Below are 22,646 nucleotides of genomic sequence, written 5' to 3'. Positions count from 1 at the left end.
GCGTTTGCAGAACCTGCCATGTGTATTACCAGCTTCCGAGGTGCTGGAGCACTGCTGGATTTCAGACCAGGTGGTTTGGGTCACTGAAACAGCACATGCTGCTCCAGCACAAAGCACACACACAGGCCTTGGGGTTATGAGGGACACACATCTCTGGTTGGATACAGAGGGTGAAACCGAGCTCTCTGTTCCTAAAACCCAGTGTCTGCTGGATGCGAGGGAGGAGGGCTGGGTGCTGTCACAGCCATTCCCCAGGGCTGGAAGGATTGAAAAAGGTCTTCCTCATCTCCAACAGAGAGCAGTCTCAGTACTTCTTTGACTTTGCAGGTTCCTGATGCCAGGTGGAGGCCGAGGGCTGTTTTGTTCAAGAGCTGTGAGGACAAAGTCCTCTCTGGGTAAGAAAGGACTCATGAGAGCCTTGGTTTTGAGGGTCACGGTCCCGCATGCCCTGCAGGCACAGGGTGCTGCTCCAGCTGCACCAGCCCAGTGGTTGCTCCGGCATCAGTGAACACCGCACGTGGCATCCCCAGTGCCCAGGCAACGCCAAGGCACTCCCTGCCTCCCCGGGCAGCCGGGAAAAGCCTTCACCCTGGCAACCCAAAACAACATCAGGTCTGTCCCAGAGTAGCCCTTGGGAGGGGGAGCTCATCACATCCACGCCTGCAGCTCTCAGGATTGCCAAGTGAGCCACACTCCTGGTTGCAGAGAACAACCCAGTCCCCCACACTCTCTTGCTGCAGCAGAGGGCTCAGCGCAGAGCTGCACAAGCTGTCCCAGCACACAGGGCTTAAAAATAGCTGTATGAGCCCAGCAGGGCTGGCACCTCAGCCCCACACCCCTCAGCTGCAGGCTCCATCCTCCACAGAGGAGGGGGTCAGCCCCTGCCCCAGGGCTGGCAAAACCCTCAGAGGTCCCGCTCGGGCCAGGCAGCGCCCTGCCCTCCTCCAGCCCACTCCGAGAAGGCAGCCCCAGTGCTCAGATCAGCCCGAGCCCCAGGGGGGCAGTTTGGGGTTGGGGCCACCCCCCTCCAGCCCAGCCAGCAGCCAGGTCCCTATGGATGGGCAGATTAGGGCAGGCACACGGCAGCCTGGAACTGCCCCCCCTCTCTGGGATTAAAGCCCTTTAATCATCCCAAGGCATTAACTCACACTGGGACCAGCCCAGCCTTCTCCATTACCTCATCCCAGCACCAAACCCGACCCCGTGTCAGCTCTCCATGGCTCAACTCCTCCAGGGGGACACTGAAACTCAGACTCTAAAGCATCTGCCCATAGACAGGACCCAGCGCGCACAGCTGCCTTCACAAGGGATGGTGCCCTGCCCTGCAGCCCCCAGGTCCCCATGGCACCGTGCCCTGGGATCCACGGCTCCGCAAGGATTTAGCCTCCAGCTGGACATGTGAAGTCAGGAAGATTTATTCCAGTAAACAGAATTTCTCTTCAGCTTGACAATACAACACCTGATTGCAAAACACAGAAACAAAATATCCACAGGAAGAATTTCCACAAAATACATTTTTAAAAAAAATAAACTGTGTGATTGGACAACCTCTCATTTTGGAGAAGGAAGACAGAGTCTATTGAGAATCCTTTAAACTAAACAGTGTAGGATGCAAACCCTGATCAGCTCTGTCTCCGGGAGCAAGCAGCAGCACAGGGGGTGATTATTGCTTGCTGCGCTGGCTCCAGACACCTCTCCTCTCCCAAAACAACCCTGGGACAGGGGCTGTGGGATGCCCAAGTCCCCCCGAGGGCAGCTCTGGGGGCCCAGGAGCGAAGGGATGGGGACATCGTGGACAGACATTGCCAGGTCAAGAGTGCCAATCCCCGGAAGAATTACTGTGGTGTAGGGCTTGGTGAAAGTCACCAAGAGCCTCAAGAAAGGGAGATCATCGAGGGAGGGGATGAAACAGAGATGGGCTTTGAGATGGGAGAAGGAGAGCTGGCTGAGGGGATGAGAAGCATTGGGCAAACCCGGCCACTCCGAGTCACCGATCCTCCCCAAACCTCTGCCCCTAGCTGGGTGCACAAAGCTTCACGCCAGGGCTGGAGGAGCACCCAGGGCACCACCAGCCTCCTCAGCGGGGATGCTCACCGACCCCGAGCCCCGTCCTCCACGTCAGGGTGGCGGGGATGAAGGGGATGGGGGGAGCCGGTGTCCCTGCCCCGGGGTGGTTTCACAGGTTGCTGAACAGTTCATTTTTCTTGCTCCAGTCCATCTGGGGAGCCCGCTTGCTGGTGCGCTTCTGGTGCGCCCGCTCCTTGGCCACGGCCAGCGGGATGTCAAGGTCCAGCAGGGAGCTGGGCGCCGAGCTGCGCCTGTCCCCTTCCTGCACATCGGGCTGTAGGGAGAGAGGAGCTCAGCCTCAGCGTGGGGGCTTTGCCCATTCCCCCCTTCCTGGCCCCGTTATCCCCCAGCCCTACCTCACTGTGGGTCTCGCTGCCTTCGGGGGACGTGGCCAGCGCGGGGCTGGGGGGCCTCTCTGACACCGAGTTCAGTCGTGGCTCTCCACCATTTTCCTGGGGGGAGCAGAGCAGGAGGGAGGGGCTGAGGTTTGGGAGCCATCCCTGGGGCTGCAGAGGAGCAGGCAGGCAGCTGCCAAAGCTTTCCTCCCTGCACATAATCCGCTGAGAGCTCCGTGCTAATAAACACCTCCTGCACTGCCCATGCAGGGCTGGGCGGATTAAACCTGACTTCCCAGCCGCAGCAGCAGGAGGAGGAGGAAGAGGAGGGCTGCGGGACGGGATGCTGCTTCCCTGCAGCGTGAGGGCTCCTTCCTGGCCACGCAGCATTGTGAGGACAGAGGGGAGGCACTGCAGCTATTGCTGTGATGCTCAGCCCCACAAGCCATCCACCTCCCGCGCCCCTTCCCAGTGGCAGCGTGGGAGCCTCGTCCCTGGCAGCCCATGGGTCACCCAGCCTCCCAAGGGTAAAGGATGGAGGGACACCCGAACCCGTGGGCTCCATGCCCACAGATGGGTGTGGGTGGAATTTAGAAAGGACAAAAAGGAATTTATCTCACCTTCTCTATGTCACCATTGGCAATGGGTTCTGGCAAGGGACCTGCAGAGAAGACACGGTGTCAGATGGGGACAGGCTCATACCAGGGCTGTGAACATCAGTGCCCGTGGGCACAACAGCTCCAGGGCGGCCCTGGAGGGCCCCCACCCTGCCAGCAACCGGGGCAGGGAGGGGGCCAAGGCCGAAGCAGAGTGAAGGACACCCGCACGCCCTCTGTTCGCTCCCTGAGCCATCAGCTCTGTCAAAGTGTAACCCACGGAGCCATAAACCCTCCCCAGCACACACCCCGCAGCCACGTGCCAGATGCGAGGCCGCGGGCCGGGCAGCAAGGTGCCCACCAACCCCTGTCCAGCACGAGGAGAAGGGGACACCCCGTGCCCGGCTCAGGGGATGGCACCGGACCCACCTGCCAGGTGTGCCTCCGAGGGCACCACCCTGCACTTCTTGAAGAACTCGTCGGCCGGGACGCCCACCACCAGCAGCTTGGTCTCATCGCCACCCGCCTTGATGGCCGCCACCACGTCCGCGTGCTGCTTGCCCTCCATGGGCGTCCCATTCACCTGCGGGAGACACCGTGACCAGGGACATTCCTCAGCCCAGTGCCGGCCGCAGCCCCCCGCGATGTCCGGAGACAGGAGGGGATTAGCAGCAAAACCTCATTACAAGCAGATTTTCTCAGAGTGATTAGCACAGGGCTGCATGGGGAGTGGGGCGGGCAGTGCCGGGAGATGCGTGGCACGGGGCGGCCGCCCCCAGGACCCACGCAGCCTCACATCTGTGCCCTCCCGCCCCAGGACAGCAGAGCTCCATCGGGCGGCAGAGGTTGATGTGCAGGCAGGTGGATCGGGGCTCAGCTGGGCTGCACCCAGGGGTGGGAACAGCTCTGCTCTGAGTCACCGCCAGCACACAGCACAGGACAGGGGATGGCCCAGAGGGGCAGCTCCCGGGCGCTGCCCTGCCCGCCCGCCCCACGTCTCAGGGACACGCTATGGCCACCGCCTGCCCCCGACCCCATCACCCACCTCAACGATGCGGTCCTGGGCACGCAGCCCCGCCGCCTCGGCTGGAGAGTCGGGGTCCACGGCACGCACGTACTGCCCCGGGCGGCTCTTGTCACTGTGCAGGTTGAAGCCGTACCCGTTGGGGCCCTTCTTGATGTGGCACAGCCGGGGACGCAGCTCCTGTGAGGGGACGGCCGTCAGACACCCGCTCTCAGCCCCCGCCCCACGATGGCACTGGGCCACAGACCCACGCAACCCACACTCATGGGCACCCCCAGCCGGGCACGGAGACTGGAACAGCCCGCGAGCCCCGGCCCTAGCTAATTAGGTGCAAGGCATGGTAATTGCAGCGTTCCATTAAGGAAAGCTGTTATTATGCACGTCCTCAGACCGGGCTCTTCCTGCTGGGACCAAGATTGCACAGTGAAGGTGGAGGGGGAAAAGGCAAGCACCCACCTCCACCCCGCGTGGAGCCCCTGGCCAGAAGTCCCACCCCCTGCGGACACAAAGATCCCAGCACCCCCTGCACCAAAGGGACCCCCAGCACTCACACAGCAGCACCCGCACTGAGCACCCCAAACTACAGCCGCCGCAAACCGGAGCCTGTGGGAGCAGGGCAGCAGCACCGGGGACGTTGCCCTCCCCGGGGCACCACCCCAACCTGCCCGCGTGGCACCGCGGGGCCCTGCAGTGTCTCTGGCTGCTTACCCACAGCGACGGGAAACGGGAGCAGCCCCAGCAGCATGGGCGTGTGGGAAGGATGGGGAATGTCACAGGAATGAGGTGACACAAATGTGGCTTTCTGCAGGCACCATGGTCAGAGCCAGCCTGACGCCAACTGTTACGTACTTGTACTATCAGAGTCTCACGAAGGTTGGAAAAGAGCTCTAAGATCATCAATCCAACCCCAACCCACCCCCCCCCCCCCCCCCGGACCACACCCCTCTGTGCCACGTCTCCGGGTGCTCAGCACCCCCAGGGGGGGGCACCGCTCCCTGTGCAGCCTGTGCCGGTGCATTGCTGCTGTATGGGAGAAGAAATTGTTCCTGACACCCAACCTGAGCCCCCAGCACAACGTGAGGCNTGCAGGCACCATGGTCAGAGCCAGCCTGACGCCAACTGTTACGTACTTGTACTATCAGAGTCTCACGAAGGTTGGAAAAGAGCTCTAAGATCATCCATCCAGCCCCACTCAGCCCAACTCCCCCCCCCCGGACCACATCCCTCAGTGCCACGTCTCCGGGTGCTCAGCACCCCCAGGGGGATCCCCCGCTCCCTGTGCAGCCTGTGCCGGTGCATTGCTGCTGTATGGGAGAAGAAATTGTTCCTGACACCCAACCTGAGCCCCCAGCACAACGTGAGGCCATCACCTCTCATCCTATTGAGATAATACATATATCATGACACTGTCTTGATCATTAGCTCCTGATCACTGGTAGGGATTTCCCAATGGCCAAGCCATGCTGGAGTTCCTAAAATATCCCTCACCAAGGGGTTTCATCACTTATTCTTCTCATTATCTGTCCTCCTTCAGTACCCAAACCATCCCCAGGGAGAGGCAGGAATTCCCTCTCATGTTCTTGCTCTGTGCTGCTCTTTACCCACAGTGCACCTGCACCACGCTATGAAATTCCCTTGGCCAGCACTGATCCTTGGGGCTGGCACCAAGGACAGGCACAGGGCGCTGGCGAGGGTGACACATCGGCAGCAGCCACCCAATAAGCACAGCCTGTGTGACAGCCCCGCAGCTGCTATCAGCCCAGTCCCTCTTGCACAACACGGTGGGGCCAAGGCTCACCGGGTTAGCACGGCTCACCAACGCCCAGCTGGGGACCAAAGGTGACGGCAGGATGTGCCAGCAGCCAGCTGTGCCTGCATGCTGGCCAGCACATCCCCTGCACTCCGCATAGGATATGAGATGGGACTGCAACACGACAGCTACCATGGTTCAGGTGGTTCATGGGGTGCTTGATCCCAAAGCCAAGCCCAAAAAGCAGAGCTGGCAGAGCCCGGAGGGGGCAGCACGGCGTGACCCTGCCTTTGCCCAACCCCAGAAAGAGGCTTCAGGATTCGCTCTGCCCTTGGCAGCGCTGCAGGGCTGCTCCATGCCCACAGCTCAGGACAAAGCCAGGGAGCACCCTGAGAGCTGGCAGCACTCCCTGGGGAGCAGAGCTGCAGCACATCAGGTCTCGTCCACGGCTCCAAGCAGCGCACACAGCCCCTGGTGCCAGAGGGACCCAGGCCTTCACCAGACAGGAGCACGCTGCCCTGGGGCAGGGGTTCTGAGGAAGATCCTCCCCACCTCAGGGAGAGCAAAACACCCGAGGCGCCCGCAGCTCCCTGTGCATGAACACCACTTTCAGAGCAACGTCTGCAGCCCCAGCTCACAGGAAGCTCCTCACAGCCCTGCGAGCAGCAACAAGCTGCAGGTGGCCCTGAGCAGCCGCCTTCCGGGGTTTGCTCAGAGAGAAACTTGGGCTGCGGGGACACCCAGGCCAGCAAATTCACACGGGTCCTGAAATCTGGCACACGCGCCAGGGCCCCATACAAAGGAGATGCAAAGCAGCCTCTTGGAGCATCCCTGTCACGTAGCGCCGAGCTGGAGCTGCTTTTCATGCAGCCCACTCCTGCTCCCAAGCACAGTTGGCTCAAGAAAAAATTCCAGTTCATTTCCCAGTTCAACTCTCCCCGCACAATGCACCCAGCTGCCCCCACGACACCCCACGCCACACCCGGGGGGCTCAGATGGGTTTTGCAGAGGAGAGTAAGCACTGCATTCAGCATCTGGGCACTACGTGTGCACTGGACGCAGCTGGCACCGGGCAGCAGGAGCCGTGCCACGGTGGAAGCCCGGCACCAGGCAGCTGCACAGAGCTGTCTCAAGGCGCTCCCATGCAGCTGAAGCCTCCGGAAATACAGTGTGTGACAGATGGGGGCGGGGGGCCACAACAGACTGCCACCGCCCACAGTCAAGCACTCCGGACAGCCCCACACAGTGCAAAGCCCCAGCAGCAGGGCTAAAGCTGCGTTCAGCCACCTGCTGCCACTCCCAGGACTCTAAAACCATGCTTGCTATAGGGTAGGTGCACTCATCGTGCCCCAAAACCCCCCCATGTCCCACTGAGGTGGCATCCAGCTGCAGGGCAGGGAGCCGTGGGGATGTTCCCTGGTATGTGGGGAGCGTATCCTGCCTGAGCTGTTAAATGCCCAGAGCAGGAAGCCTGACAGCTGCTGCTGGCAGCATGCATCTCCAAGCCTGTACGCAAATAAAGGCCAGCCCTGCCCCACAAAGCAAACAGGACTCTGACACATGCAAACCTCCTGCTCCCTGCCGGCACCGATCCTGGGAGAATCCCCACAAAGGGGAGGAAGGGCACAGCGCAGCACAACGTGCTCCGGCTGCCGGGCACAAAACCTCTGCTCGGTGGCACCGGTCCCAGCGCGCCGTCCTGGCACGGCCACTTTGGGTTTCCCAAGGCTGGGACCCAGCCCCAGCCCCACAGTTTCCGGATACCTGTTGAGAAACCACCCGGGGTTGCAGGCGGGTGAGCAGCAACATCACCCGATGTCACCAGCGTCACCAACTTCCTGCTCCCGTGCTGAGAGAAACTGTCAGCGGCGACCGCACGGTAACCGCCCCAGCCACGGGGAGCCGCGCACCAAGGCGAGCGGGGCAGGGTGCTCCCCCAGCTGCATCAGCCACGTCCCTATGAATTTTTCCAGCTCACGGAGCGATCTGTGGGCAGAGGGCACAGCACAGAAGGACTCGGTGGCCTGGGGGGACGCTGGCACCGCAGCATATGGAGGATGCTGGGGGAGCAGAGCCTGCTTGTTCCCACGCAGCGCACCCTGTCCTGGGACCCCAGATGGGCGATGGGCACCTCCGTGGTGACCAGACCCCACCAAGGGGCCACGGGAACGATGCTTTGGACAAGGGACGCGTCCTACAGAAGGGGAAGAGCCAGCGCAAGGGGGCGGGGGGAGTAAAACAGCTGATCCCAGCAGCACCTCACCCTGCAGGACAACAGCTCCGCACCAAAATCCATCCGGAACTCGCACCAACCCCACACCAACGCCACCGCGTCGGCACCGCGGGCGGGTTCCAGGAGCGGGGCTCAGCTCTGTGTCACAGCTTCCCAGGAAGCGCCTCGGTCGCAACAACAAATCCTTGTTTTCACCGAGCAAACAAAAAGCGGCATTATCTGCGGCACCCCAAGCGTCTCTAAGAAACTGCTGCGGGCACAAAGGTCAGCGGGTCCCCGTTCCTCACCCCTCCGCATCGCTCTGTTTGTGCGACCGCTGACTGCTCCGTGCTGCTCGAGGCCGACGTTCGGGAACCGCGTCCGTTCAACACCGCGGGGCGGCTGAGGCCGGGCAGCTCAGGGCGCGAGCGGCTGCCACAGCGCGACGCCTCCCCTCGACAAACGCTCTTTGCATTTTGGAGGCGGTTAACGCCAAAAGCCTCGAGGCAACCCGGCACCTGCTCTCTGAAAGCGAAAACGCAGCAGGGCTGGGGGCCGGAACCGCGAACTCCCGGAGCAAACACCACGAACAACAGCGAAACCAAACCGCGTTCCCAAAGCACGGATGAAGACACGGGGCAAGGATCGAGCAGCCCCCCGCGCCCACGCGTCGCCATCAGCCTCCCCCCGCGCTGCACGCCTGACCCCGTTTCGCTCCTCCTGCAGCACAAGGATGGAGCGGGAGGGGCACGACCCGACGTGCTGCGACCGGGACGGGGGAGGGGGGAAGGAGGAGGGAGGAAGCACCGAGGGCACCGTCCCGGGACCGCCCGGCCCTACAGGACGGCAAAGGCCGCCGGTACCGCCCTGCACTCACCTGCTCCCCGGGGCCGCCCCGCTCCGCCGCTGGGGGCTCCGCCGCTGGGGGCTCCCGCCGCGCTTCGCCGTCGAGGGCACCGTGGGTCTTGGGCGGCTGCTCCTCGGGCTGGGGGTGCACCACGAGCAGGCGCACGGCCCCGGCGGCGGCGCGGATCCGCTCCACCACCTGCTGGTGGCTCTCCCGCTCCACGTTCGTTCCGTCCACCTCCAGCAGCCGGTCCCCGGCACGCAGCCCCGAGCGCTCGGCCGGCGAGCCCGCCTCCACCAGCCGGATGAACTGGCCCGGCTTGCCCTTCTCACCGTGCAGGTGGAAGCCGTACCCGTCCGGGCCCTTCTCCAGGCAGCACAGCCGCGGCGCGGCGGGGCCCGGCGGAGCGCTGCTCATGGCGACCGCAACCCCGAACCCGCGCCCCTCGCGTCTGCGCCCGCCCGCGCCCGGCGGCAACTTTTATAGAGAGGGGCGGGGCCTCAGGGGGCGCCCGCCAATTAGAGAGGGAGGGGGCGGGACCTCTGCCCAACAAGGAAGGCGAGTGGGCGGGGTTATGCAAACAGCCGGAAGCTTGAAGCGCGTTTATGCAAATAGGGCGGTGGGCGGGGTTATGGAAATGCGGCCCCGAGGGCGCGGGCGCTGCGGGGGCAGCGGGGCAGCTCCCCCGGGTCCCCCCGCGTCCCCTGGCCCCGTCCGAGCGCCGCTAACACCGCTCCCGCTGCTGCGCCCCGCGGCTTTTCAAAGCCGGTGTTAAAGCGTTCGGGGAGCTGCAAAAACGCGCCCGGCAGATCGAGGAGACCGCACGCGGGCGGGAAAGCGGCGCAGGAGGCCGCGCTCCCCGGCAGCCGCGGAAGTGGGAGCGGGGCCGTAGCGCTCCGAGCGGCCCCGGGCTCTGAGCAGCACCCGCTGCTCCCGCGGGCCGGGAGCCGGGAAAGGCCCCGGGGCTGCGGCTCAGCCTGGAAGCAGCAGCGGCCGGGGGGCACGGGAGGGTGAAGCGCGGGGCGGTGGGGTCGGGCGGGGCGGGGCGAGCCGAGGCCGCGGGCGCTGGGAGCCGGGTGGGCGGTGCCGCCCTCGGTGTCTCTTCCCGTTGGCCGGAGGGGTTCGGGGTGGTTGGCGTCGCGATGAGCCGTGCCCCATCGCGGGGGCATCCCCGCTGAGCCCCGACCGCAGCGCGGGGCAGGGGGCTGGGGAGCGGCCGGCAGAGCGGAGCGGGGCTTCAGCTGCTGCCTCCACTCCGCTGAGCGTGACCCCGCTGCCGCTCAGCCCTGAGAAACGCGGCCGGGAGGAATCCCACGGCGGCAGCGGGCGCTTGCGGAGGAGAAAACCAGGGCGAGTGCGTGGCACCGCGCGGCCGTCAGCCGGGCACGGCCCGCGGGCTGCAGCAGCGAAATCCTCCCGGTGCTTCGTGTTCGGGGAGGAGAGGGGAGGGGAAGAGAGGGGAGGGGAGGGGAGGAAGGGTGCGCTTTTGAGGAACGCTCCTCTCACTCAGGAAACAAACCCCGGCCCCGATAGGGGTGGTTGCAGCGTGGGGCTGCGATAAGGACTGAACGCGGCAGAAACGGAAACAGCCAGCGCTGCTTTCGTGTCCCCTCCGGACTCCATCTGAGCCCCACGGAGCCGTGTCCTGCCAGGGCCCTCCGCGGCTCCCGCAGCGCTGGGACAGCCCGGGCTGGGGGGTGGGAAACAGCGGAGAGCCAACGGCTGCTTGTGCTGAAGCTCTCCAGCATTTTTTGCAGACATCAGCCAAGAGGCAGCAGCAATGCCATTGGTGGGAAGGCAGAGTTATTTGGGGAATGCTGGACTCCGCACCATGAGAACAGCAGGGGAGGAGGTTGGTTTTGATTTAACAGGCCATGTTTATTCTTCCCCTCTCACCTTTGGACTGTCTGAAATGCGCAGCCCAAGCACTGGGAGGAGGGGGCCGTGGGCTCTTCCCCCGCTGCATGCCCCACATCCCGCTCCCAGCCCTGCCGTGCAGCCTCCCACATGGAGGGCTCGGGGCAGGGATTTCTCACGCAGAGAAAAAGCAGGCAGATGCAAAGCCTTGAAAATATCCAGCTTTAATCTGTACACTTGCAAAGAGAGACCTGAGGGGAGCGCGGGGTGAAGGGGGCTCCGGGGCAGGGAGGGAGCTCGTGGGGATGGATGTGCCCAGCTGACCCCAAGTGAATTGGAGTCGTGCCCTCTGCAGCTGCCCTTGGCGTCCTGAGCAGCACACCCAAATATTCCATCTCCGTGCCCCATGCAGCATGGCGCCTGAGTGTGTGATGCCGTGGGCCACATCAGCCCCATCCGCGGCCTGAGTGATGGGTTTGTCTGGAACGACTGGAAAGAAGAAAGCCTTTCCCTCAAAGGGAAATAAATAACAGTAAAAAAGCTCCCAATTTCTGCAGCTGCAAGGGGGGGAAAATAAAGCTTTTCCAAACTGCTGTGTGTGCTGGAAGTGCCCTCGGCGGTCACCGGGTGCTCCGGGGGTGTCTGAGTCTGGTGCCAGCTGCAGCGGGAGGGACAGGCGGGGACACCCCAGCACGTGGAGGTGAGGGGCACCGCTCAGGGCCGGCGGTTCTGCAGAGCGCAGTGGGGCCGGATCGGGGCCTGTGCAGGCGCGGGAGTGCAGCACTGAGTGCACGGTGGGGGAGAAGCCAGGCGCTGGGTCTGCATCCTGCACCCTGCGTCCTGCTCGGTGGCATCACCGCGGCCCTCCAGCTGGGCTGGTGCTGACAGCGTGGCTGGGGCATGCGGGGAGATCCTGGCGCAGCCCCACAGGGCAGCGGGATCCGGCCCTGCCCAGAGCCCTGCAGGAGCAGGGCCGTGACCCTCTGCTCCATCACGGGCAGGATTCGGCCCTGCTCCTCCCAGCCCGCCGTGCCCGAGGCAGCCACTCTGTGCCCATCCCCATCAAATGAAGGCGCAGCAGCCAGATCTCTTCTGCTGCGCCTCGATGTAGTTGTGGATCTGGAAGCGGGGCTCGTCCGGCAGCTGCACCGCTCTCTGCTTCAGCTCCCTGGGGGCAGTGGGGACGTGTCACCCCGTGGGGACACCCTCCACTCTGCGTCCCACCCAGCACTCACCGGGCAATGGCCAGGAAGGCCAGCTCCACGTTCATGCCGGTCTTGGCGCTCGTCTCCATGAAGGGCACCCCGTATTCCTGTGAGGGCAGTGAGGGCCCATTAGTGGCCAGCCCCAAAACACCGCTCTGAACTGCGCCCTTCGGCTGGATGAGGTCTGGGGACAAATCCCATCTCCTCCCTGCCCTGTCCCAGTGCTGTGCTGCCTATGCCACACAAAGCATGGAGCGCAGGGGGTGGCACAGCCCTTCACCTTCACAGGGTGAAGTCCCCAAGCTGTGTGGCAGTGCCTGGGGCACCATGGGGTGCAGCAGGGGATGCAGCTGGATTAGGTTCAGTCACAGCTCACCCTGGCCAGCGAGGCTCCATCCTCTGTCCTCACCATCCTCTCACTGCTCACATCGGCCTGTGAGAGAGAGACAGTGTCACCACTCTGCCTTGTCCAGCGTAGGGACTGTGGGGGCTTCCAGGAACTCCAGGAGCCGGCTTCAGGGAGCCAGGAACACACAGCACCCGGAGGAGAACGCAGAGCTTATCGAGCATCTGACACCTGGTGGCATCTGGGATGGGGAGCATCCAGTACCCAGGGCATCAGGGACCCAGGGGGACATCTGGTACCCAGCATCATCCCGAATTCTAGGGAGCAGCCTGTACCCAGGGGAAAACCCAGCTCCCATTTGGGCACTGGGTACGCCGCAACATTTGGGACCCCAGGACACAATGTGGAACACGGCTGGGCACCTGAGATCTGGGGACGTAAATCCAGGACCTAGCTGAACAACCCATACAGCAGCATCCCAGACCGGGAGCATCCACACGGGGAACATCCCATGCCCGGCGCTCAGCCCCGTGCTGCCCTCCACTGGCTGCCAGGAACACGGCCTCCCTCGGCCCCCCAGCTCTTTGGGGTCACCTCCGTGCCTGGGAAAGCCCAGCAGGGAACCCCAGAGCCCCATCCGGACGTGGGGACAGCACGGCAGGGACGGCGCGGGGTGAGGCAGGACCTGGCCATGCATGCACCTTATTGCCCAGCAGCATGATGACCACATCCTTCTGGGCGTACTCGTGGATCTCCGTCAGCCAGGCCTGTGGGGACAGCAAGAACTGTGTTGAGGTGGCACCATCACCCCGCGCAACCCAGAAGTCCCCAACCCCAGGGACAGACGCTCTCGCGCCCCGTGGCAGGCGGTGGGGACACTCACGCGGATGTTGTCGAAGGACATTTTGCTGGTGATGTCGTAGAGCAGGAGCAGGGCTGGAAGGGAAGGGGCGGGTGGCATGGATGCCACAGGGCAGCGCATGTACGGGGCTCAGCCCCCGCTGACCCCAAACCCACCTTGGGCGTCCCTGTAGTAGGCGTGGGTCACGCTGCGGAACCGCTCCTGTCCTGCCGTGTCCCAGATCTGCCGGGAGATGGCCCCGGTGAGAGCGGGAGGGGACGCCCCACGGCTCAGCCCGGGGATGTGCGGGCAGGGCGGCCGGGAATTGCTCGTCCGCTCCCAAAACTCACCTGCAGCTTCACCTTCACCCCATCCACAGCCACTACCTTGTTCTGCGGGAGAGAAGGACAGGAGCCCGTCAGCTCGGTGCGCATCCCGGAGATGGAGCTGCCCGGTGCAGGGGCTCTGCGTTCCCTGCCTCCTGCCCAGTGTCGGAGCCGAGCTGCACAACTTGCTTCAGATCTTTCTTATCTCCCAGCGACGATGTCCCAGGGCTCCCGGTTCCACTGGTGAGCCAGCTAATGATGCAGCAAACGCCAGGCACCCTGGCCCGCCCGGCAGCACCAGCCCCACGCCTGCAGCCCCCACCCTGGCTGCGGGAAGCCCTGCAGGGCCGGGCAAGTGGGAGGTCCTGCATGAACTGCATACAAATGTGTTTGTTTATGCTCTTGTGAAGGTTGCCCCGCATAAAGCTTTGCTCAGGAAACACTGCACCCCAGGGGCTGCTCCTGCTCCAAACCCCGATCCCACCGCCCCCAGCGCCGGGGGGAGTGCTTCGGGCAGCGAGTGGGGAAGGCGGCTCTGGAGGTGAAGCAATTACTGCTGTGAATGCAGAAGCTCGGGGACTTCCCTCTAGAGGTTGATGTAAGGGAAATGGGAAGCTGCCTAACGGGTATTTTCAGGGTCTTTTAAGGAACCTTCGAGGGGTAAAGATGTGTATAAATAATTTGGTTGCCTGAAATTGAAGTTCAGGCAAGAAGGAGGTGAGAACACTTGAAGGGTAGCTCAGAAAATGGGATGAAAGAAATCAAAAAGTGCCTTGGGAGGCTGGAAGCTGCTGACGGGCAGCACGCCGCGTTTCCTTCCTTTGGGGATATGGGATTTGGGGGTATGGGAAGGACGGGCTGGGAGGCAGCCCCAAAGCCAAGCCCCGTGTCACGGCGTGGTGCGGGGACTGTCCCCCCCCACTCTCAGCCCGCGCCGTGCGAACGGCTCTTCCTGCCTGTAGAGCTGCTCTGCGCTGCATCGCCAGAGGGCCGGCCCAGCTGAGGTCAGCAAACAGAGGGCTGGGGGGGTTGGGTGGGATCCGATGGCCTCAGCAAGCGGGATCTGCCGGGAACAGCTCCTCAACAGGGAATTCTGGGACACGAATCCAGAAAGTGGGGGCAGGCTGCCGTGCTCTCACCCGGAAATCTATGCCCACGGTGGCTATGAACGTCCCGGAGAGAAAGGCTCCGTCTTTGAACTGGAGCAGGAAGCAGGTTTTCCCCACACCCGAGTCTCCAAGCAACATCACCTGCAAGATGGGTGCGGGGAGAGGTGTCAACAGGGTGGCCCACGCCCCGTCCCTGCGTCCCTCTCTCTTCTGGGTACATCCTTCTGTAGGGGACCCAGCGGTGCAGCCCCATGGTGCATCCCGAGGGAGAGGAGCAGTCAGCGGAGCAGGGAAGGGATCCAGTGGGAATGCAGCACTGAGAGCTGCTTCCTGCCCATCTCCCGAGCGCCTCCAACCTTGAACTGGCCATGGGTATGGGGCTACATGGGGCAGCTCCGTGCCCCACACTGGGTGCATGCAGCCCAGGAGCTGGTGCATTGCTTGGGCAAATCTTGCTGGATTCCCAGGGCTCTGCCTGCCACGGACACCAAAGCAAACAGGGAGCCTCGTCCCCTCCTGCAAAGCAAACAGGCCCCAGCCGGGCACTGCCTCGCTCCGTTCCAGCACAGCTTTACGCTCTGCCCCGATGCTGCGCGCCCCGCTGCGCTCATCCACCACAGCCCTTTCCCACACGGCAACGAGATCCTGCTCCTCCTGCAAAGGGAGCCTCCTCCACTCCTTTCCCCCCCATCCCCGCTCCTTCCCAGTGCGGCGAGATGAAGCAGATGGCCCCAGGTCCCCCCCCAGCCTCCATCCCCTCTCTGCCCCCCACCTTGCCGGCCAGCTCATAGTCCTGCGGGGATGCCGGGGGGGTCGCGCTGCCCCCCGCCCCGCTCATGGTGTGTCCGAGCGGAGCTGCGGAGTCCCGGCCCTCCCTCCTCCTCCTCCTCCTCCTCCTCCTCCTCCTCTTCCTCCTCCTCGGGCAGTGCCTCCCGCCGGGCTGCGCCCCCGCCCTGTTACCTCCCTACGCGGGATGAGGAAGAGGAGGTGCAGCCAGATCCCTGCCCCCAGAGCACGTATGGGGAGAAGGGGCCGCTCACCCCCAGCTGAGCAGCCCCCAGCCCCACCGGGATACTCCAGCGTCAGTGGGGGCTGCGTCTTGCAGGGGACAGGCTCCCCCTGCTCACCCCGAAGCTCACTCCGAGGGTGGGGGCACTCCAGCACTGCGGGCCACCCCCCCTCTTAGCACCGAGGCGCAGAGGAAGCCAGCGGCGGCCGTTAGCAGGAAGCCACAGGCAGCGGCGAGGTGCTGCGCCTGCGTCTTGCACAAGATGGGTGTTGGGGCTCCTGTCTCCCTGCGGGATCTTCACACAGCCCCCAGCATCCTCCACGGACCTTTGGGGCTTGGTTCACCTCATGCACAATCCGGGAAAAGTCCGAGCGTGGGAACGGAAGAGATCCCACCGGGGCGGCTGGGCACGGTGCATTACCCGAAAATCTCACTCCGCAAAGCCCTATCCGAGCCCACGCGTCAGGGCTGCCGGGGGCACGGCAGGCATCCCCCATGGAGGAGCCCTCAGCCGCTCTGACTGATTTGCCCCGGGACCCCCAGCCCATCTCCGCGGCAATCCTGCCGACCCCACGCTGGGCCGGTCCCAGCGCGAGCACCGGCCCCACCGCGACCAGAAACCCCCGTGTGAGCGCCCATGGAACCGCGTCCCCGCGCTGCTTCCCCACCCGGGGGGGGCACAGCGCGGGGGGTCCGATGGCAGAGATACGGCCGCAGCAGCATCCGCCTCCTGCTGCAGCCAACCCTTCCTCTGCCCCTCGGGAAACGCCGAGAGATGGAACCTGTATTTCCAGTCCCGTAACCGCTCAGGCCGAGCAGGGGGACCTGTAAGTTCTGCACGCTGCGTGGCCGGGGGTGCCCGGAGCTGAGGCACGCGGAGCTGCCCTGCAGCCGCAGGGCCCGGCACCGCGCAGGGCTCACCCGCCGTCCCCGCCCGCCCGGCCGCTGCTTACCCCGAAGTCCGATGGAACTGGATGGCGACATGAAACGGGACTGCGTGCCACGGGGCTGGGCGCAGGGGCTCACCGGGCTGCCGCTGGGGAGCACCACGTTCCTCTAGAAGCGCCGGTGCGAGCGGAGCTGGCTGCGCGCTGCGGGAGCTGCTGCTCTCCGAGCATCCCGGGCAAGGAGTGAGAGCCCGGCCGAGCAGCACCCGCGTGCGCTGTCATTCGCCGTGGGACGAATGAGGTGGGGAGGTCGGCTGAGCCCCTCTGCTTCCCGGGGGCACGGCCCCGCTTCTACCCCTGCTTCCTCGGCCCGAACAAGAGAGCAAACCTGCCTTGCCGCACCACCACGTGGGGCTGCACGCGAGGTCCTGAACTCGGGTTCTGTTCCCCGGGACCGGGGCCATGTGCCAGCCCCGCGGCGGCTCTGCAAATAGCTCTGCATGGCGACTGAGTGCGTCTGCCAGCGCTGCTGCCATCTGCCTGAGCTTCCGACGGCCTGGAGCCGCACACCAGGGCACGGCCGGCTGCTGCAGGACCACTCCGTGAGCGGCTGTGTGAGAGCAACGGGCACGGCACCACTGGGAGCAATGGGCACGGCACCACGGCGGGTTTCCCAGCATGAAGCCTCCCTCCACGCCCAGCAGCCCCCAGCACAGCTCCCAGCAGCACGCGGTGGACTGAGCCCTGCTCACAGCAGCACAGCCCCCCTGTTCTCCACGCTTATCATTGCTGACCCAAATGGAGGCGTTCCCTGAAGCTGCACAGTGTTACCCAGCCCAGCACCGAGCGTTTGGTCCTTACCGTAAACCCGATGCCCACGGTGGCAGAGAAGGAGCCTGGAATGAACTTGCCCTGGTCAAACTGGACCAGCAGAGACGTCTTCCCCACGCCGCTGTCTCCAACCAGGATGGTCTGCGAGAGATTGATAAAGCACCAGAACCAAGCACGCCCCAGCCCAGGGACGCAGCACATGGCCGAGGTGTGGGTTTGGGGAGCAGGAAATGGGCACGGTTTTCGGGGGCTGCAGCAGATGCAGCGGGGGCTGCAGGGACCAGCCCGGCCCTGGAGGCGCCGTGGAGCCGCAAGCAGCCCCCGCTGAGCAGCAGATTGTCCCCGCAGGCTGCTTGCTGGGCGCTGCACCGCGGCCAGATGGCTCGTCCCGCTGCGCCCTGTCCTTCGCCATCCCCTTCAGTCCCACCGCCCGCCTGGGGAGGGACCCCCGGCCCTCTGAGCGTCTGCAGTGCACGAACCCTGCCCCGGGCTGACCCCAGGGCTCTGCGTGAGGGAGAGGAAATCTTGGTCTGCACAGCCCTGCCGAGAAAGGAGGAATTTGGCAGAGCTGGACCGGATTCAGAATGATTTAATAAAGAGAGCGTCTCCCCTGGCTGGCGCACACAGCAGCCGCTGTGTGTTATTAAAGCTCAGAGCCTTTCTGGGGCAGCGCTGTCCTCACGCTGCATTAACGCTGTGCAACCACAACGCTCTCTTTGGCAGCGCTGCATTTGAAGCAACGTGACAGGGACGCAGGGTCCTTCTGCCCCCCCATCCCATCGTGCAAGACCCCACAGCTCTCCTGCAAGGGGCAGAGCTGTTGTCCCCGGCCAGAGGGCTGTGCAGGTGGCAGAGCCGGGCTTTGCCATCGCCTCCCGAGCTGCTGCTCCACATCCCAGGACAGCCCCTGCTCCCACCAGCACAGATCTTTCCCTTCTGCTCAGTGCCTGCCCACATTCCCTCACTTCCCAGGCCTGAGGGAGACCAGCAGTGTGAACACAAACACCTCCCACCCTTCTCTGCCAGACTTGGGTGTTGCTTGCAAAGCCATGCATGCAAACGTTCCCATTCTTTCAGGAAACCAAGGCACTTGGAACAATTTCCCAGGGACACAAGGAAAAATAAACACTCTGCTCGCAGACTTCTTGCTCAGAAGTGGACTTGGCCCCATCCTTTGCGATGTGGGCGTTCCCACGGCTGCAGCCATGCCTCCGCCATGCTCCAAACGCACCGTGCCTGGCAAATTGACCAGACCCCAAGGCCCCACTCCATCCTGGCTCAGCCCCTTGTCCCTGCTCTGGATAACCCCTCGAAGGAGTAGCATCCCACCAGAGGCTCACCTCCCTCCCCTGGGGGTGTTTCCCTGCCCACATCCCCCTTTGCTCTGCTCCCCGGCCCAGGCACCTTCCCCATGCTCAGAGCTGGATCTGCCCCGGAGCAAACACGCGGGAAACCATCTCGAGAGTTCTCTGCCACAGTGAACCCAACACAGGAGTGCTGCATTTTTGGTGCTGTGCACTATTATCAGTGAAGCATCGGTGGCCCAAGGTTCAACAAAGCCAGCTGTGATCTGCAGCACTTTTTGGAAACAGCTAATGCAGAGAACAGCATTAATTATGGAGGGAAGGAAGCAAGCTGCAGTGAGCACCAGCAGGCCTCTGGGCCCAGGATTAAGAGCACTTATATAGAAGGCAGGCTCCTTATCCCTATAATTTAATGGAGATTTATAGTAGATTTATAGTAGAGACAACTTGGGAATTGCTTCATGATTTAACCACAGTGAAAGTTGGCCAGAATGTGCCAGGGGAAGAGCAGCAGCCCCTGCAGGAGGGAGCCCGGCTGGGAAGGGGAATGTCCTGGTAACGGCCTCAGGAGCAGCTCGGGGCTCCGTGGAGGTACAGCACAGCTGAAATCCCTTTGGTTACAAAATAAATGACAAAAAAGAAGAAAAATCTGATGGCAGCATGGCTGTGGTTGACCAAACATGGAAACCTCAGGTCTTGGATGCCGAGGCATCACAGGAAGAAGCCTTCCTGCTGCAAAGCTCCGTGTCCTCCCTGCCTCGGCAGTGCCTCAAAGCAGTGCTCCTGCACCCCAGCGCATGTCCAGGCCATTTTTGTTTTCAACTGAATGATTCTTTGGATCTGAAGTAAAATTGGCCATGAAAACCCACTGGGGACCAAACCCCAGAGGAGGGCAATGTAATTCCAGGCTGAGGAAGATCTCACTGTTCCCTGCCGTGGGCAGAAGGAACTCCAGCTCCCGTCGCCCCACAGCTGCTCAGCTGCCCCACCATTGTCCTTGCAGAGAAACGAGCACACTGTGCCGCACAAACTGACAGCACTGCCTGCCAGCTCAGCCACCCCACGGCTCTCATGAGGGGCTTGGGGCTAATGCAGACCTAGACAGACAGCCTTGCTTCAAAATCCATGTTAGTTCATCGTGGGCTGCAGAGACAGGGCAGGGCAATGGTGAGAGTGAGGCCAAGCAGTGAATGCATGCAGACCTCTGCCTGTGCTGGCAGCCAGTGAGCAAAGAAGATATTCTGGGTTAAAGCGCCTGGAGAGAAGAGGAGAGGTCTTACACGGCTGTCAAGGCAGCTTAGAGAGGTGCAGTTCCAGTGCCAGCCAAGTGGTATGAGATCGGGATGGAACATGCACGTGGCTTTAGGCTGCTTTTTCAGTTCAGTTTTGAACTTAAGCATGTTGTGGCTGGACCCGAGCTCAAACGAGTGATCAGGAGCCCAGCAGGGTATGACCCCAGCCCTGGTGAGAGAGCACGGGGTGGGAGCAGTACTCCCCACGGCCTGTTGTGCTGCTGAGGCCCCAAACCCAAATGTTTGCTCCTGGGTTGGCAGTATTTGCTGCAGTCCGTTCTGCCCACTGCATGCACACGCAGCTGCTTGCAGAGCTCAGGCAGATGCTACCTCCAGGACACTGCCCCGGGCACTGCCCAGAACAAAGCCATGGCTGCGTTCAGCCCCCGCCGGCCTCTCACAGTCCCTCAGGGAGGTGTTATTAAGACTTATTTTTACCTGCTCTATATACAAAATGCAGGCAGCTCCTCAGGGCAGCTGATACCATCCTGTGTCACAGGGATGCCTTGGAGCTGCACTTCACCTTGCCCAGCTCCTGCCATGCCACATCTGTGCCTCTGTACACGGGCTTGGCCCAGAGCCCAGGACCCTCTCCCAGCTTCAGCTGAGGCAGCATCTCAATCCTGATACGTGAGCTCTAGGGCTGCACATCAGACCAAAGTGGGCCTGGGGGATCTCTGCTTTCAACCCCCCACCTGGCTCCATGGATCACCTCTCCCTCCCCTTGTAGCTGGTTCCATCTGAGTGTATCCAAGCATCTTATGGAAGGTGGAAGAATTTGGCAATGGGTCAATCTCCCAAATGCAGAATCTGTCATTTTGTGAATAGTAAAAGTTTCCTGGAACAGTCCAGAACAAACCTCTATTATCCCTGTTTTGATTTCTTCCTGGTTTGATTCCTTCCCAGACCTAGGTTTAAGCCACCAACCAGAAATCAGTTAACCTTTGCTTCTAGAATGAGATCTCAGGCTTTCTCAGCACACTTGAAATGTGATTCCTCAGTCAGAAACCACATCTGTTGAGGTATTTGCTGCCTCACGTCCCTGGAGCAAGAGGAGACTTGCTTCTGCATGACAAGCAATCCAGCCAGCAGTGGCAGCAGAACACCAAGGGAAATGACAGGCAGTGTGGGGCTGGATGGCTATTTGCCCAGGAAGCTCCTCTGCCTGGAAACTCATTTCCACCAGTGTCGATTCTTAACTGCAGCAGCTCCATGCTGGAGAAGAGACAGTTAAGAGTTTGCAAAGGATCAGAGTTTCATGAGTCATCCCTGGAGGCATGTCCTACGTTCTCGATGCACAACAGAGCTGAGAGTGGTAGTAATTGATACTGCTAATCAAGGGCTGGGCACATTGCCCTGAGTAAAGTGGGGTGTAAAGTAGATTTGAGATGAGACGTCTATGGAGACTCCTCACTTTGCCCCAGCTCCCTAGGGGTGCCCGTGCCTGCACAGTCACACTTGGGACTGCAGAGAAGCGGTGTGAGGACAGACAGACAAGTTGCGTGGATCTGGCAGGGATCAGCGTCCCCCGCATTTCCTGGAGCTGCAGGGCAGTGTCAGCACATGGAGCGGGCGCTCTGCTCCAGCAAAGCCTTCAGCAGAACCCGAGGCACGCCCCGGCTTTGCAGGGGCAGCAGCAACTCCAGTCATCCTACATGCAACGTGGAGTTATGAAACAATCCCAGGGACTCCGCAGAAAACAATGATTTTAAAGCAAGAAGGAGAGGAACGGACATCTCCCGGAGCTCCGCTGTTTCGCGGCAGGGAAGTCCCGGCTCCTCACTCCGGCCCCGGCAGGGAGCCCTGGGGTGCAGCTCCCTCCGAGCAGCGCTCAGCAGCGGGAGCAGCCGGAGGGCGCTGCGGGCTGTGCCGCGGGGCTGGCCCCTTTCCAGCGCTCCGCTCGTTCCGCTTTGCGAGAGCTCTCCCGAGCCCGCCGCCCCTCCCCGCCGCCATCCGCCGCCGGGACTGAGCCCCCCGCAGCGGCACGGGGAGGCGGGGGGACCCCACGGGGGCAAGAGAAGCGAGGGGGAGAAGCGGGACGGAGTTTGCCGGAGAAGTTGGAGCGGTCACCCGCCCCCGGCGATCGCTCTCGCACCTCCCCAGCTTCCCCCGCCGCGCGCTTGGCAGCTCCCTCTCCCCCCGAGCACCCGGCCCTACCTTGTGCAGCAGGGCCTCGTTGTAGCCAGCCCCCGCCGAGCCTACGGCGCGGGCCTCCATGGCCGGGGTGCATGGGCCGGCTGCGGCCGCCGGGGGGGGCCGGGCGGGGGGCGGGCGGGCCCGGGATGCGCCGCTCCCTGCAGCACCGCGGACAGCGGCAGCGCCGCCTCCAGCACCGCGGGCAGCGCCCGACTCCGCACGGCACCGCACAGCTCCGCACCGCACCGCTCCGCACCGCTCCGCACCGCACCGCACCGCACAGCTCCGCACCGCACGGCTCTCACGGCTCTGCACGGCTCCTCTCCGCGGTCCAGCCCAGCCCCTTCGAGTCGTGTTCAGCGCGGTCCCGTTCAGCACGGCGCGGCTCGGCTCGCTACGGCCGCTCCCCGGAGGACGGCGGAGCAGTGCCCGGCTCCTGCTCGCAGCGCTCCCCGGTCCCGGGGGAGGGAAGCAGGCAGCCCGGCCCGGGAGCTGGGAAGCCCGTGGGATCGCCCCTCGGCTCAGGCAGCTCCCGCAGCCGCTGGTCCCTGTCTCGTCCTTTTCCCGTCTCCGCCGGCCGTTAAAGAGCGCCCGGTTCCGCAGAGCCCAGGGCTCCCAGCCCAAGGGCACGGCCGTCTCTCATCCTCACACCGTGGAGCGCTGCCTCTCTTC

The 22,646-nt window shown here is 63.2% G+C and overlaps 2 protein-coding genes across 6 annotated transcripts; both read right to left on the bottom strand.

Moving 5' to 3' along the window:
• Positions 1,398 to 9,305, bottom strand: SLC9A3R1 (SLC9A3 regulator 1). 2 transcript variants are annotated; one of them, XM_021414570.1, is made up of 6 exons: positions 8,862 to 9,305; positions 4,044 to 4,202; positions 3,428 to 3,581; positions 3,023 to 3,063; positions 2,424 to 2,519; positions 1,398 to 2,341 (listed from the first exon to the last, which is right to left on the bottom strand). In XM_021414570.1, exons 1-6 carry the CDS (start codon positions 9,246 to 9,248, stop codon positions 2,177 to 2,179), a joined length of 1,002 nt encoding a protein of 333 aa, XP_021270245.1. In that variant the 5' UTR covers positions 9,249 to 9,305; the 3' UTR covers positions 1,398 to 2,176. The 2 variants fall into 2 exon arrangements, with proteins under 2 accessions (XP_021270245.1, XP_021270246.1); XM_021414571.1 differs by lacking the exon at positions 8,862 to 9,305 and adding an exon at positions 8,293 to 8,779.
• On the bottom strand, positions 10,790 to 15,743 carry RAB37 (RAB37, member RAS oncogene family). 4 transcript variants are annotated; one of them, XM_021414575.1, is made up of 9 exons: positions 15,556 to 15,743; positions 14,546 to 14,656; positions 13,431 to 13,472; positions 13,257 to 13,323; positions 13,123 to 13,175; positions 12,941 to 13,006; positions 12,270 to 12,326; positions 11,924 to 12,000; positions 10,790 to 11,856 (listed from the first exon to the last, which is right to left on the bottom strand). In XM_021414575.1, exons 2-9 carry the CDS (start codon positions 14,651 to 14,653, stop codon positions 11,751 to 11,753), a joined length of 576 nt encoding a protein of 191 aa, XP_021270250.1. In that variant the 5' UTR covers positions 14,654 to 14,656; positions 15,556 to 15,743; the 3' UTR covers positions 10,790 to 11,750. The 4 variants fall into 4 exon arrangements, with proteins under 4 accessions (XP_021270250.1, XP_021270249.1, XP_021270248.1 ...); XM_021414574.1 differs by lacking the exon at positions 15,556 to 15,743 and adding an exon at positions 15,288 to 15,534 and having other exon boundaries at positions 10,790 to 11,177; XM_021414573.1 differs by lacking the exon at positions 15,556 to 15,743 and adding an exon at positions 15,288 to 15,531.

This window comes from Numida meleagris, chromosome 17 (genome assembly GCF_002078875.1).
Source record: "Numida meleagris isolate 19003 breed g44 Domestic line chromosome 17, NumMel1.0, whole genome shotgun sequence".
Classification (NCBI taxonomy): domain Eukaryota; kingdom Metazoa; phylum Chordata; class Aves; order Galliformes; family Numididae; genus Numida; species Numida meleagris.
The sequence above is the reverse complement of the archived record's forward strand: the minus strand, read 5'-3'. Positions and strand labels throughout refer to the sequence as shown.